This window comes from Bubalus bubalis, chromosome 8 (genome assembly GCF_019923935.1).
Source record: "Bubalus bubalis isolate 160015118507 breed Murrah chromosome 8, NDDB_SH_1, whole genome shotgun sequence".
Lineage (NCBI taxonomy): Eukaryota > Metazoa > Chordata > Mammalia > Artiodactyla > Bovidae > Bubalus > Bubalus bubalis.
In genome coordinates, this window is record NC_059164.1 from 5,680,136 (window position 1) to 5,693,614 (window position 13,479).

General features: G+C 37.9%; 1 protein-coding gene across 9 annotated transcripts in view; it reads left to right on the forward strand.

Annotated features, from left to right (window-relative positions):
- LOC102400060 (zona pellucida binding protein) overlaps positions 1-13,479 on the forward strand; it is a 197,315-nt gene that overhangs the window by 90,487 nt on the left and 93,349 nt on the right. For 8 of the 9 annotated variants that reach the window (XM_044946411.2, XM_044946409.2, XM_044946407.2 and 5 more), the window contains one exon: positions 11,480-11,657. In XM_044946411.2, coding sequence (XP_044802346.1) covers positions 11,480-11,657 — 178 coding nt within the window. Of the gene's footprint in view, positions 1-11,479; positions 11,658-11,746; positions 13,446-13,479 lie in introns of those variants that run through there. The other variant, XM_025290811.3, reaches the window with a different exon arrangement.

Here is a 13,479-nt window from a genome sequence, read left to right on the forward strand (position 1 = left end):
ACGAACCTCAGTCCATAGTTCATCAGGCACTCTATCTAGTACCTTAAATCTATTTCTCACTTCCACTGTATAATCATAAGGGATTTGATTTAGGTCATACTTGAATGGTCTGGTGGTTTTCCCTACTTTCTTCAATTTCAGTCTGAATTTGGCAATAGGAATTCATGATCTGAGCCACAGTCGGCTCCTGGTCTTGTTTTTGCTGACTGTATAAAGCTTCTTCATCTTTGACTACAAGGAATATAATCAGTCTGATTTCGGTGTTGACCATCTGGTGATGTCCATGTGTAGAGTCTTCTCTTGTGTTGTTGGAAGAGGGTGTTTGCTATGACCAGTGCATTTTCTTGGCAAAACGCTATTAGCCTTTGCCCTGCTTCATACTGTATTCCAAGGCCAAATTTGCCTGTTACTCCAGGTGTTTCTTGACTTCCTACTTTTGCATTGCAGCCCCCTATAATGAAAAGGACATCTTTTTTGGGTGTTAGTTCTAAAAGGTCTTGTAGATCTTCATAGAACCGTTCAACTTCAGCTTCTTCAGCGTTACTGGTTGGGGCATAGGCTTGGATCACTGTGATATTGAATGGTTTGCCTTGGAAACGAACAGAGATCATTCTGTCATTTTTGAGATTGCATCCAAGTACTGCATTTTGGACTCTTTTGTTGACCATGATGGCTACTCCATTTCTTCTAAGGGATTCCTGCCCACAGTAGTAGATATAATGGTCATCTGAGTTAAAATCACCCATTCCAGTCCATTTGAGTTTGCTGATTCCTAGAATGTCGACGTTCACTCTTGTCATCTCCTGTTTGACCACTCCCAATTTGCCTTGATTCATGGACCTAACATTCCAGGTTCCTATGCAATATTGCTCTTTACAGCATTGGACCTTGCTTCTATCACCAGTCACACCCACAACTGGGTATTGTTTTTGCTCATCTCCATCCCTTCATTCTTTCTGGAGTTATTTCTCCATTGATCTCCAGTAGCATATTGGGCACTTACCAACCTGGGGAGTTCCTGTTTCAGTATCCTATCATTTTGCCTTTTCATACTGTTCATGGGGTTCTCAAGGCAAGAATACTGAAGTGGCTTGCCATTCCCTTCCCCTTCGGCAGCCGCCCTGACCTCAGAAGTAGGGAGCGGGAAGGAGGGAAGGAGTAATACAAGGCTATATATTGTCACCCTGCTTATTTAACTTCTATGCAGAGTACATCATGCAAAAGGCTGGACTGAATGAATCACAAGCTGAAATAAAGATTGCTCGGAGAAATTTCAAAAGCCTCAGATGTGCAGATGTTACCACTCTAATTGTAGAAAGTAAAGAGGAACTGAAGAGCCTTTTGATGAATGTGAAAGGGGAGAGTGAAAACCTGGCTTAAAACTCAGCATTCAGAAAACTAAAATCATGGCATCCAGTCCCATTACTTCATCGCAAATAGATGGGGAAAAAATGGAAACGGTGACAGGTTTTATTTTCTTGGGCTCCAAAATCACGGCTGATGGTGACTGCAGCCATGATATTAAAAGACCCTTGCTCCTGGGAAGAAATGCTATGACAAACCTAGACAGTGTATTAAAAGAAGAGACATCACTTTGCTAATGAAGTTCCATATAGTCAAAGCTATTTTTTTTTCCAGTAGTCATGTATGGACATTAGAGTTAGACCATAAAGAAAGCTGAGGGCCAAAGAATTGGTACTTTCAAATTGTTGTACCAGAGAAGACTCCTGAGAGTCCCTTGGACTGAAAGTATATCAAGCTAGTAAATCCTAAAGAAAATCAACCCTGAATATTCGTTGAAAAGACTGATCTGAAGTTCCATTCCTTTGGCCACCTGACACAAGAGCCGACTCATTGGAAAAGACCTTCATCCTGGGAAGGATACAGGGCAGAAGGATGAAGGGGCAGCAGCAGATGAGAGGTGTAGACAGCATCATGGACTCAATGAACATGGTGTTGAGCAAACTCTGGCAGTTGGTGAAGTACATAGGGTCACAAAGAAAGGGCCACGACCTAGCGACTGAACAACAACAGAACAGTCAATATTTTTGGTTCATAGCTTGTTTCCGCAGTTTGAATGTATCACTATATACTCTCCTAACCTAAAAGGTTTGTGCCAAGAACTCCTCTGATAGTATTATTTGAGGAGGAGGATGTCCCCTTTATTTGATGAATTTCTTTTCTCTAGCTTCTTGTTAATGTTAATAACAGTATTTCTTGGTGTAGTTTTCTTTAGGATAACATATTTGCTTATATCCAAGGTTTATAAATCCGAATGTCCATTCCCTCTGCAGATTTCTTTGGCATTATTTTTTGAAATAAGCTTACTGGTACTTCCTCTTCTTGAGGGAACTCCCTAGTGAATGTACTGATTTAGTGCTGATGTCAAATGAGTTTCATTGGATTTCTTTACTCTTTTCTTCTTTTTGTTTCTGTGACTGGGTCATTTCAAATGATCTGTCCTTAACTCACTGATTCTTTTTTTTCTGTTTGAGTCTGCCTTTGAAACTTTCTCTGTTGAATTTTTAAGTTCAGTCACTATATTCTTCTTGCTAGAATTTCTGTTTAATTCTTTTTTATGGTTTGTGTTTCTTTGTTCCACTTCTTGGGTTTTGTATGTATCCATATGTATATACATTGTTTTTTTGATGTTTGTCTCTCAGTGTGGCTTACTGAGTTTCTTTAAGATCATTTTGAATTCTTTTTAGGTAATTCATAGATTTTTATGTCTTTGTAGCTGGTTATTTGACCTTTTTTTAGTTCTTCTATGCTCTCATGTTTTCTTGATTCTTATGATCCTGGTAACCTTGCGTTGGTGCCTGGGCATTTAAAGAGAAGTTTCCTCTTCAATCTTTGTATTCTGGCTTCCCAGGTGGCTCAGAGGTTAAAGCATCTGCCTGCAATGCGGGAGACCTGGGTTTGATCCCTGGGTCGGGAAGATCCCCTGGAGAAGGAAATGGCAACCCACTCCAGTAGTCTTGCCTGGCGAATCCCATAGATGGAGGAGCCTGGTGGACTACAGTCCACGGGGTCGCAAAGAGTCAGACACGACTGAGCGACTTCACTTTCACTTTCCAGGGATAACGGCCTTTACTAGACTAGAGCTTCTAGGCGTCTCTCAAGCCTTTCTTCTCATCTCTTGCTTTTTCCTTGGGGATGTGGAGGATGTTTTGAATTGTTTCTTCTCTCAGTCTCACTGAGTCATATTAGGTTCTGAGAGTCGTATCAGGTGCTAAGTGCGAACCAGTCCTTTTCTAGACAGCAGTGCCTGAAGTGTCAATACTTTTTGTGAATTTTCTGTTTCTCTCCTTCCTTCCTGAAGGGGATGTCTTGGACTTTGCTCCTTCTCTGTTGCATGCCAAGTCATGCCAAGTGCTCGAGAGTTAACTTTTTCTTTTCTCCAGGGTAGCATGTAGAGTCTCCATCTCTCTTCTCTCCTGAAGGGACAGTCTCAGGGTTGTGTGCCATTACCATATTTTGTAACGTTAAACTAGTTGCTGGATTCCGTACTGGCTGCTTACATCTGTGTGCTGTTTGTGGGGCATGCGTGCCAGGTGCTGTGGGTTTCCAGCCCTTTTCCCATCCAGAAGCAGTCCTTGTGGGGAATGACACAAAGGCTGGGACCATCAGACTTTCACTTTTCATTTTCTTTCCCCTGAGGGAGAAGTTGTGACTTAGATGTGGTCAAAGTAAAACTGTTTCTCCTACAATTTTCAGTAGGTCTAATCTTGGGCTTTGTTGTCCATGGGGATGCTGGAGCCTTTCTGCTATAATCACTAGTTCTTAGAAAAGTATTTTCATCCCTGAATGATTGTTATATCAGTGTTTTTGTGCAGTGGAAATGAACCTCCTGTTCTGCTATGCTGCTGAACTATTAACTGTTAACAATCCCTGCCTCTCAGTTAGAATATTTAGACCAGTTACATTTAAATTACCTGCCATTTGGATTTAAATCCACCGTTTCCCCATTTTTTCCCTTTTTGTCACATCTGTTGTAACCTTTTCATTAGTGCTACTATTTTATAGTCTTGTTCATTGCTTTGTGTTGTTTTTGTTCAGTTGCTAAGTCATGTTCAGCTCTTTGTGACTCCCGTGGACTGCAACACTCCAGGCTTCCCTGTCCTTCACTGTCTCCCAAAGTTTGCTCAGCTTCATGTCCATTGAGTCCATGATGCTAGCTAACCATTTCATCTTCTGCCTCCCTCTTCTCCTTTTGCCTTCAGTCTTCCCTAGCATCAGGATCTTTTCTGATGAGTTGACTCTTTGTATCAGGTGGCCAAAGTATTGGAGCTTCAGCTTCAGCATCAGTCCTTCCAATACATATTCAGGGTTGATTTCCTTTAGGATTGACTGGTTTGATCTCTTTGCCATCCAAGGGACTCTCAAGAGTTTTCTCCAACACCACAGTTCAAAAGCATCATTCTTCAGTTCCCAGTCTTCTTTATGGTCCAACTGTCACATCCTTACATGACTACTGGAAAAACCATAGTTTTTGCTCTACAGACCTTTGTCAGCAAAGTGATGTCTTTGCTTTTAAATATGCTGTCTAGATTTGTCATAGCTTTCCTTCTAAGGAGCAAGGGTCTTTAATTTCATGGCTGCAGTCGCTATCCTCAGTGATTTTGGAGCCCAAGAAAATAAAATCTGTCATTGCTTCCACTCTTTCCCCTTCTTCTTGCCATGAAGTGATGGGACAAGTTGCCGTGGTCTTAGTTTTTTGAATGTTGAGTTTTAAGCTGGCTTTTTCACTCTTTTTTTTCACCCTTATCAAGAGCCTCTTTAGTTCCTCTTCACTTTCTGCCATTAGGGTAATGTCATCTGCACATCTGAGGTTTTTTATATTTCTCTGGCAGTCTTGTTTCAAGCTTGTGATTTTCTAGCCTGGCATTTCACATGATGTACTCTGCATAAAAGTTGAATATGCAGGGTGACAATAGATAGCCTTGTCTTACTCCTTTCCCAATTTTGAACCAGTCCATTGTTCCATGTTCAGCTCTGTTGTTTCCTGACCCTCAGAGGTTTCTCCGGAAACAGTTAAGGTGGTCTGGTATTCCCGTCTCTTTAAGATTTTCCACAGTTTCTTGTGATCTACACAGTTGAAAGATTTAGTGTAGTCAGTGAAGCAGAAGTAGATGTTTTTCTGGAATTCTCTTGCTTTTTCTATGATCCAACAAATTTTGACAATGTGATCTCTTGTTCTTCTGCCTTTTTTAAACTCAGTTTATATGTCTGGGCTTCCCTATAGCTCATATGATAAAGAATCTGCCTGTAGTGCAGGAGACCTGGGCTCAATCCCTAGGTCGGGAATATCCCCTGGAGAAGGGAATGGCAACCCACTCCAGTATTCTTGCCTTAAGAGTCCCATGGACAGAGGAGCCTGGTATCACGTGGTGAATGGGGTCACAAAGATTTGGACACGACTGAGGGGCTAACACTACTACTACTATACATCTGGAAGTTCTCGGTTCATGTACTGCCAAGGCTTGCTTGAAGGATTTTGAGCATAACCTTACTAGCATATGACATGAGTTGTATATAGCAGTTGTACACTAGTTTGAACATTCTTTGGCATTGCCCTTTCTTGCTTTATTGTTTTTAAATCATAGTACTGCTTTATGTAGATGGGTTTTGATTATTCCATTACATATCATTTAACCTGGTTTTTTACTCTTCAAGGTTTGCTCCTCGCATTTATTTTTTTTTAACATATATTTTTAATTCTTTTTGTATGGATTTGCTTCAAATTTTAACATTCTTAATAGCAGAACCAAAAGTTACTTAGTGTATATAGTACCTTCCAAAAAAAGTGTAAGAACCTTCCTTAAAGACCTTTAACTCATGACCTGCCTTCATCTCTCAAGTTTTTGTTCCATAATATTTTATTTCTTTTTAAAATTTTTTTCACTTATTATTAAGATTATTTCAAAATGTCAGTGTCTGTTTAGATTCGCCCATGGTTTTATCCATTTCTTTGCTGACCATTTACTCTTGTGTCTCTCTTTCCTCATCATGTCATTTTTCCTTCCTCCTGTATTCATTGTTCCACTGAAATCTGAAGACTCACTGCTTTCTCAATTCTGGAAAATTTTTCTGCCTGGACAGCTTTGAAGATTACCTTTTACCCCATTTGCTTCTCTGCAACTCCTATTTAGTATGTTTTAGATTATCTCATTGATTTCTCCATCTCTCTTACTTTTTTATATGTTCCTTTTTCTGTGTGATTTCTTCAGGTATGTATTGTGTTTAATTATTCTTGCTGCAGCTTGGCCTAATCCAATGTTCAGTCTGTCCACAGTTTTTAATTTCAATCTATTTTTTTCTCCCTTTATTAACTGTAATGTAAGGTTGTTTTTCAGATATACTTTCTCTTTTATAATGATATAAATGTCCTTTACTATTTTCATTACCACTTCTGTTTCTGTATGTGTTTTAAGGCTCCATGGTGTCATTTTTGCTATTTTAGTAACTGAAGTTCTCTTGTATGAATCTCTTGACCATCTCGTGTGGCAGTTTGTTTCCTCTTCTGTAGTTTCTAATTCCATCCGCCACTTCATAATTCTGGCTGATAAGTAGTATTTGTCAGTCCTTTATCAGTAGATATAGCCTCTTTGACGTAAGTTGTGTGTGTTTTTCTGTAAAGTTATTATATTTGCTTTTGACTGTTCTCAGGCAAAGCCAACTTTTATGTTAATTTCTGACTTGGTGATTTTGTATCCCATAGAAAATACAACAAAATCCCACACCCACTTTGAAAGCAAATCATTGAGTAGTTAGTAGTAGCTAAACCATTAGTTTAGCTACTACTACAAACCATTCAGTTCAGTTCAGTTCAGTTCACTCACTCAGTCGTGTCCAGCTCTTTGCGACCCCATAAACCACAGCACACTAGGCCTCCCTGTCCATCACCAACTTCCAGAGCCCACCCAAACCCATGTCCTTTGAGTTGGTGATGCCATCCAACCATCTCATCCTCTGTCGTCCCCTTCTCCTCCTGTCCTCAATCTTTCCCAGCATCACGGTCTTTTCAAATGAGTCAGCTCTTGGCATCAGGTGGCCAAAGTATTGGAGTTTCAGCTCAACATCAGTCCTTCCAATGAACACACAGGACTGATTTCCTTTAAGATGGACTGCTTGGATCTCCTTGCAGTCCAAGGGACTCTCAAGAGTCTTCTCCAACATCATAGTTCAAAAGCATCAATTCTTCGGCACTCAGCTTTGTTTATAGTCCAACTCTCACATCTATACATGACTACTGGAAAAACCATAGCCTTGACTAGACGGACCTTTCTTGACAAAATAATGTCTCTGCTTTTTAATATGCTGTCCAGGTTGTTCATAACTTTCCTTCCAAGGAGTAAGCGTCTTTTAATTTCATGGCTGCAGTCACCATCTGCAGTGATTTTGGAGCCCCCCAAAATAAAGTCTGACACTGTTTCCACTGTTTTCCCATCTATTTCCCATGAAGTGATGGGACCGGATGCCATGATCTTCGTTTTCTGAATGTTGAGCTTTAAGCCAACTTTTTCACTCTCCTCTTTCACTTTCATCAAGAGGCTTTTTAGTTCCTCTTCACTTTCTGCCATAAGGGTGGTGTCATCTGCATATCTGAGGTTATTGATATTTCTCCTGGCAATCTTGATTCCAGCTTGTGCTTCTTCCAGCCCAGCGTTTCTCATGATGTAGTCTGCATATAAGTTAAATAAGCAAGGTGACAATATACAGCCTTGACATACTCCTTTTCCTATTTGGAACCAGTCTGTTGTTCCATGTCCAGTTCTAACTGTTGTTTCTTGACCTGTATATAGGTTTCTCAAGAGGCATGTCAGGTAGTCTGGTATTCCCATCTCTTTCAGAATTTTCCACAGTTTATTGTGATCCACACCATTAATAGTAGCTAATATTTGGTTTGTAATTTTCATTTTTAGCATCTTTTTCTGCCTGTCTTCCTTTTTGCTTTTTCTTTCTCTCTTATTGTTGAAACATAGCTACACAAGATCTTTGCTCTGTTATATGTGGTTAGTTGATATTTAGCAGGAGGATTTTCCAGAATATCTGGTGCATCATATGGTTGGAAATGGGAAATCTTTTTCTGATTTTTAAATTTCATTTCTGTCCTCTACTTCCATCTTGTCTGCTTTTATCAGTTAGAAATACACTACTATAAAAACCTTAATATGACAGCTAAATCTCTAATAAGTTTAAAACCTGAATTATGAATTATCTCTCATCTTTCTTCTAAAGAATCTGGTGTTCCAGTGCAGGTTTCATTTCCTGTGGAACAACTACTGCTTCAGTGACCAACTCTGAGTGAAGAGTTGATCCTTTTGCCCATTGCTTCAGGACTCATGTAGACTCTACATTGCAAAGTTAAATTTTCCTTTATTCTAAAGTTCTAGGATTGGTTGTGCTTCTTAGGAATGGATTCCACCTTCCAAGGAATTCAAACTGTTGTATAACCTTTTACTTTCCTTCCTGATCTGAGTGTGTATACATCGTTTGTGTTGGTGTTCCTACCATGAGAGGGATGACTTTGTGTTTTCATTTAATCTTCTTCAACAGTTAAAAAGGACGTTCTCCTATAAGATACGGACATTGGAACATTCTCCTGTAAGATCTGGACACCCTACCTCTCATTTGCTCACTGAGCACCAAGATCACCAGTTTTTTCTGTGCAGATTCACAGTTCTTTCCATTTCATTCAAGATACCTTAAGACTCTTCTCCTTTTCTTTTGTTTTTTGTTTTAGTTTTGCTTCTTAATTCCAGTCCTATTCGATGACTCTAGTCATTTTCCAAAGAGATTCCCAAATATAGGTGTTAACCAAAGTTTTGCAACAGATTCTATCTTAGAAGTGTATTGTTTGTAATAGCTGGTACGTAATGAATTCTCCCCTCATGGTTATTGGAGCTCCAGTCTAAATCTGATCCTGTATAATGTATAGCATTTTTTGCCTATCCTAGGAGTTCCGTAATTTTAAATTGTTGTTGCTTTCTGGGCTTGCTGGACTAATGTAGTGCAAATAGTAAAAGCCTTCCTAGTCACCTTTTTTAGTACCTAACTTGGCATGATCATAGGAACAGATTATGATACTCAAAGGAAGCTGTTCAACTTCCCCATGCAGAAGTTTATATATACATGCATATATATATATATATATATATATATATATTTAATGATTTCTTGTTCTAGTCTTGTAATCAATAACTGATAACTACAGAACATATTCCTTCCATATATGTTTAATCATTCTGTAAAGTTTGGGGTGAAGGGAATAGTAGCTTAGGCTAGGTATTATGATGTTTGTTCTGTAGTATTCTTTTTTTTTTGTTCCATAGTATTAATTCTTCATATCTTAAATTAGGTGATTAAACTATGAAGAATTTCTATAATCATGATTTGTTCTTATGTCATCCAAATTGGTCCAAAAATTTTTGCTTTAAAATCTTTCATTCTACCCAACTTGGAGAATTCTCCAATTTCACCCTTTATTTGGTACAGTTGACCCTTGTCAACCATCAACATAGTCATTATTTAAAAAATTGAGCCAATGATTCAAGTAATTTACTTTCTTTCCATTTCTACCAAATGAGATACTTATCCTCATTCTGCTTTTTAGAAGAAAAATAGGAAACAGAAATCTGATTTGCATGATTATTTTTGTTCATCAAGTCCAGTTTTCCAGATCTAGTTTCATTGTTGTTGTTTTCTGCATAGAATGTTAGGAAGCTAAGTGGTTATGCGTGTGCTCCTGAAAATTTTATTTGTAGTCTTGTGCTTCCCTGGTAGCTCATATGGTAAAGAGTCTACTTGCAATGCAGGAGACCCGGGTTTGATCCCTGGGTCTGGGAGATCCCCTGGAGAAGGAACTGGCAACCCACTCCAGTATTCTTGCCTGGAAAATCCCCTGGATGGAGCAGCCTGGCAGGCTACAGTCCATGGACTCGCAAAGAGTCTGACACGACTGAGAGACTAACGCTTTCACTTTCACCTGGTAGCTCAGCTGGTAAAGAATCCGCCGGCAATGCAGGAGACCCCAGTTTGACTCCTGGGTCAGAAAGATCCACTGGAGAAGGGATAGGCTACCCATTCCAGTAATCTTGGGCTTCCCTAGTGGCTCAGCTGGTAATGCATCTGCCTTCAATGAGGGAGACCTGGATTTGATCCCTGGGTTGGGGAAGGGAACAGCTTCCCCTGGAGAAGGGAAAGCCTACCAGCTCCATTGTTACAGCCTGGAGAATTCCGTGGACTGTATAGCATGGAGTTGCAAAGAGCTGGATATGACTGACTGACTTTCACTCACTATTTAAATATAGTTAATTACATACCAGACTTGTAGCTAATTAATTTGTAAGCACTTCCTTAACTAAAAATAAATAGCAAATTTAACAGAATTTATTAGAAATAAAAGAAAACCATGTAGACTGTAAAAATGTAGTAATTCAGTAATAGACTGATTGAATTTAGTATACTGAAAAAATTTTTACAATCACTTGTAGAAATTTTCATGGCAGGAATATAATTTGAAAGATATCTGAGGAAGTCAGTAGATTGAGATACACCATTAGTGGTTATAGATCAACATGAGTTGCTTCATCCCTGCTTCTTACTGTGTTAGAGGTGAATGTTAGCGTAGAAGAACTGAGCTGAACTGACTGACTTACAGAGGGTGTTAACTCATGACCATACCTCATGCTTTACCAGGTAAAGCTTACTAGTCACTGAAAAGTATAAGCCTCTCCTTACTTTTAGGAGTCAAGACAGAATAATTATTATAAATAAAAAGGTAATTAATTATAGGTCAGAATTATGCCTTAATTATTTTGAAAATTTGATTTTTGAAACAGAGCTAGAAGTTTTAATATGGGCTGTATTCCCTCTTGTTTTTAAACCTAATTTTTCTTATGGAAAGAGTGGAGCAGATGCCTCAGCATTTGCTTCTTAAAGATTCTTAAAGTACATTTTTTAAAGAACATTTAATTGTTAGAGTACATTTCTGAAAGTACATTTCATTTCAAAGAACTGTCTTATTTTTGCTCTTATGCCATAAAGAATCTACAGTGCAGGAGACCCAAGTTTTATCCCTGGATCAGAAAGATTTCCTAGAGAAGGGAATGCTACCCACTTCAGTATCTTCCCTGGAGAATTCCTTGGACAGAAGAGCCTTGCAGTCTACAGTCTATAGGGACGCAAAGAGTCAGACATGACTTAGTGACTGTAACACTTTCACATATTATTCAAAACCAAAGAGACCAAAATGTTTGGTTATATATTTAAATAGTTTCTCTGTGTTGTATTTGAAAATATTTGAGGTTTATAGTTGAAATCTTTTCAGTTTTATAGGTGCTATTTATATCCTTTGAATTCAGAAAAAATAAGGACCTTGAGAATTTTTCCTGTTTCTAAAGACATATGAATTCTTATTTGTTCTAATATTTACATTTATGCAATAATGATTTTTCATACTGTATTTCTGTCTCAGGCCAAAAATCTTATAGAGCGGTTTTTTAATCAACAAGTGGAAGTTTTGGGCAGACGTGCAGAGCCATTGCCTGAGATATACTATATTGAAGGTACCCTCCAAATGGTTTGGATTAATCGCTGCTTCCCAGGGTATGGAATGAATATCCTGAAACACCCACAATGTCCTGAGTGCTGTGGTATGTAATGAAATCTGATTTTATGATTTATTCACTTACCTTCATTATGCCTAAGTGAATGTCTCTCACTTTTATTTACTATCATTTAGGTTTGAAGTAGTGTGTTTGAAAAGACTCAGCCTGAAGATTTAAAAGAAAACATCTGGCTTAATTCTGGCCTTGATTTAATATTAAAGAGGGATTGGGGCATCAGGCAGTTGTCTGGGAGGAAAAACAAATGCTAGTTATGAGACACCTAGAGTTACTTATCTTAATGGCCAAACTATATTTATTTTAGAACCAATTTTTGAGGAGTTTACATTCATATAGCCTAGGTTAGGTATCTGTTTACTTTTTTAAACAATAAGTGTGTGCGTTGCTTTACTGCCAATCCTCCTTCTAGCCTTTGATCGTCCCACTGAAGGGTCTGAGCAGCTCTCTGGATTTCCTCCATCGTGTGCTCTTATTGAAGCACCTGTAGAGGCTGTTATCATGGGGACATGGATGCAAAGTCTTTGAATTTCTAGTTTCAGTTGTTGATTGAGCCAATTAATCCTCAGAGACTTTCTAATAAAAATACCACTAAATTAGTACCATTTTCCAAGTCTCTGTTTCTTCCCCTTTTCTTCTGTTATCTTATGTTCATTTGATAGAGCTCTAAATATTATTTTTACTTCACTTTACTTGGTTAGATTTTGCTCTATTTTTTCATAATTTTGTTTTTGTTTAGGGATATGAATTTTGACAAAATGTTCTGAAAATTCGTCTTAGGAAATACAAATTTAACAAATAACACACTTACAAGTACCAACCTAGTGACTGCTTTGTGAATCTGTGCTTACATACATCACTAGAGCACAGAAAATGATGAAGAAAATCCTAGGAATGCCAAACAGTGAAAACAAAACCCAGTAGTTTAGCTGTCTATTAAATGCATTTACATTATCCATCAATAAGGTCTTTTAAGACAAGCTAAAACATTTAAATAGTTGTATGTCATTAATTCCAAGACTTTGAAATAGTTAAATGTAGCTCTTTCATGTGAAATAATAGGTTTCATCATAATTATTATTGTGATAATAATAATTTCATCATTAATTTTTTTGCATTTATAAAAGTTCAGATAGCATAATTTTCAGATATTCTCATTTTACCATGTAATTATAACATTCAAGTTATTATGTGTTATACTGTTTGATTAGGTTCATTAAGTACCTCTCTTATTCTTGACAACAGACACCTTGGGAAGTATAAATAAAATATGTATAAATATCTAAAATATTTTCTGGCTCTGAAATGCTCTCCCACATGCATGTCTTGGCCCACAGAGCTTAGCGATACAGGAGATATATCCAGGAAACAATTAGTGAACAAGAGACCATTACACGACAGGGAAAAGAACAGAAAGGAAATTATATAAAGCAAACCAAATTAGAAATAGGATGAATCTTAAAGGATTAATGTAATTGGCAAAAAGGCTTTCTGAGTAATTTGATACTTGACGTAGGACTCTGAAGATTCAGGCTTAGCAAGTACCACCCAAGCAAGGGCATGATTGAGCTTCAGATTTCTGGGGGCATTTCACTTGACTGGAGCTAGAGGATTAGTATCAGAAGGGCATGGCAGGCTTTGAGAGCAAAGTGGGAGAATTCAAATTTAATGTGGCAGTATGAGCTGTATCTTTGAATAGAGGAGAGAAATGGCATTTATTTCTTGAATTTTATGGGATTATTATCATTGCTTAGTATACTTATCAACTAATGATTTGTTATATTTCAATTTTTGTCATTCAATGATAAATAAATATTTTAATTTAGATTACTTTTGTGTTATTATCATCTCT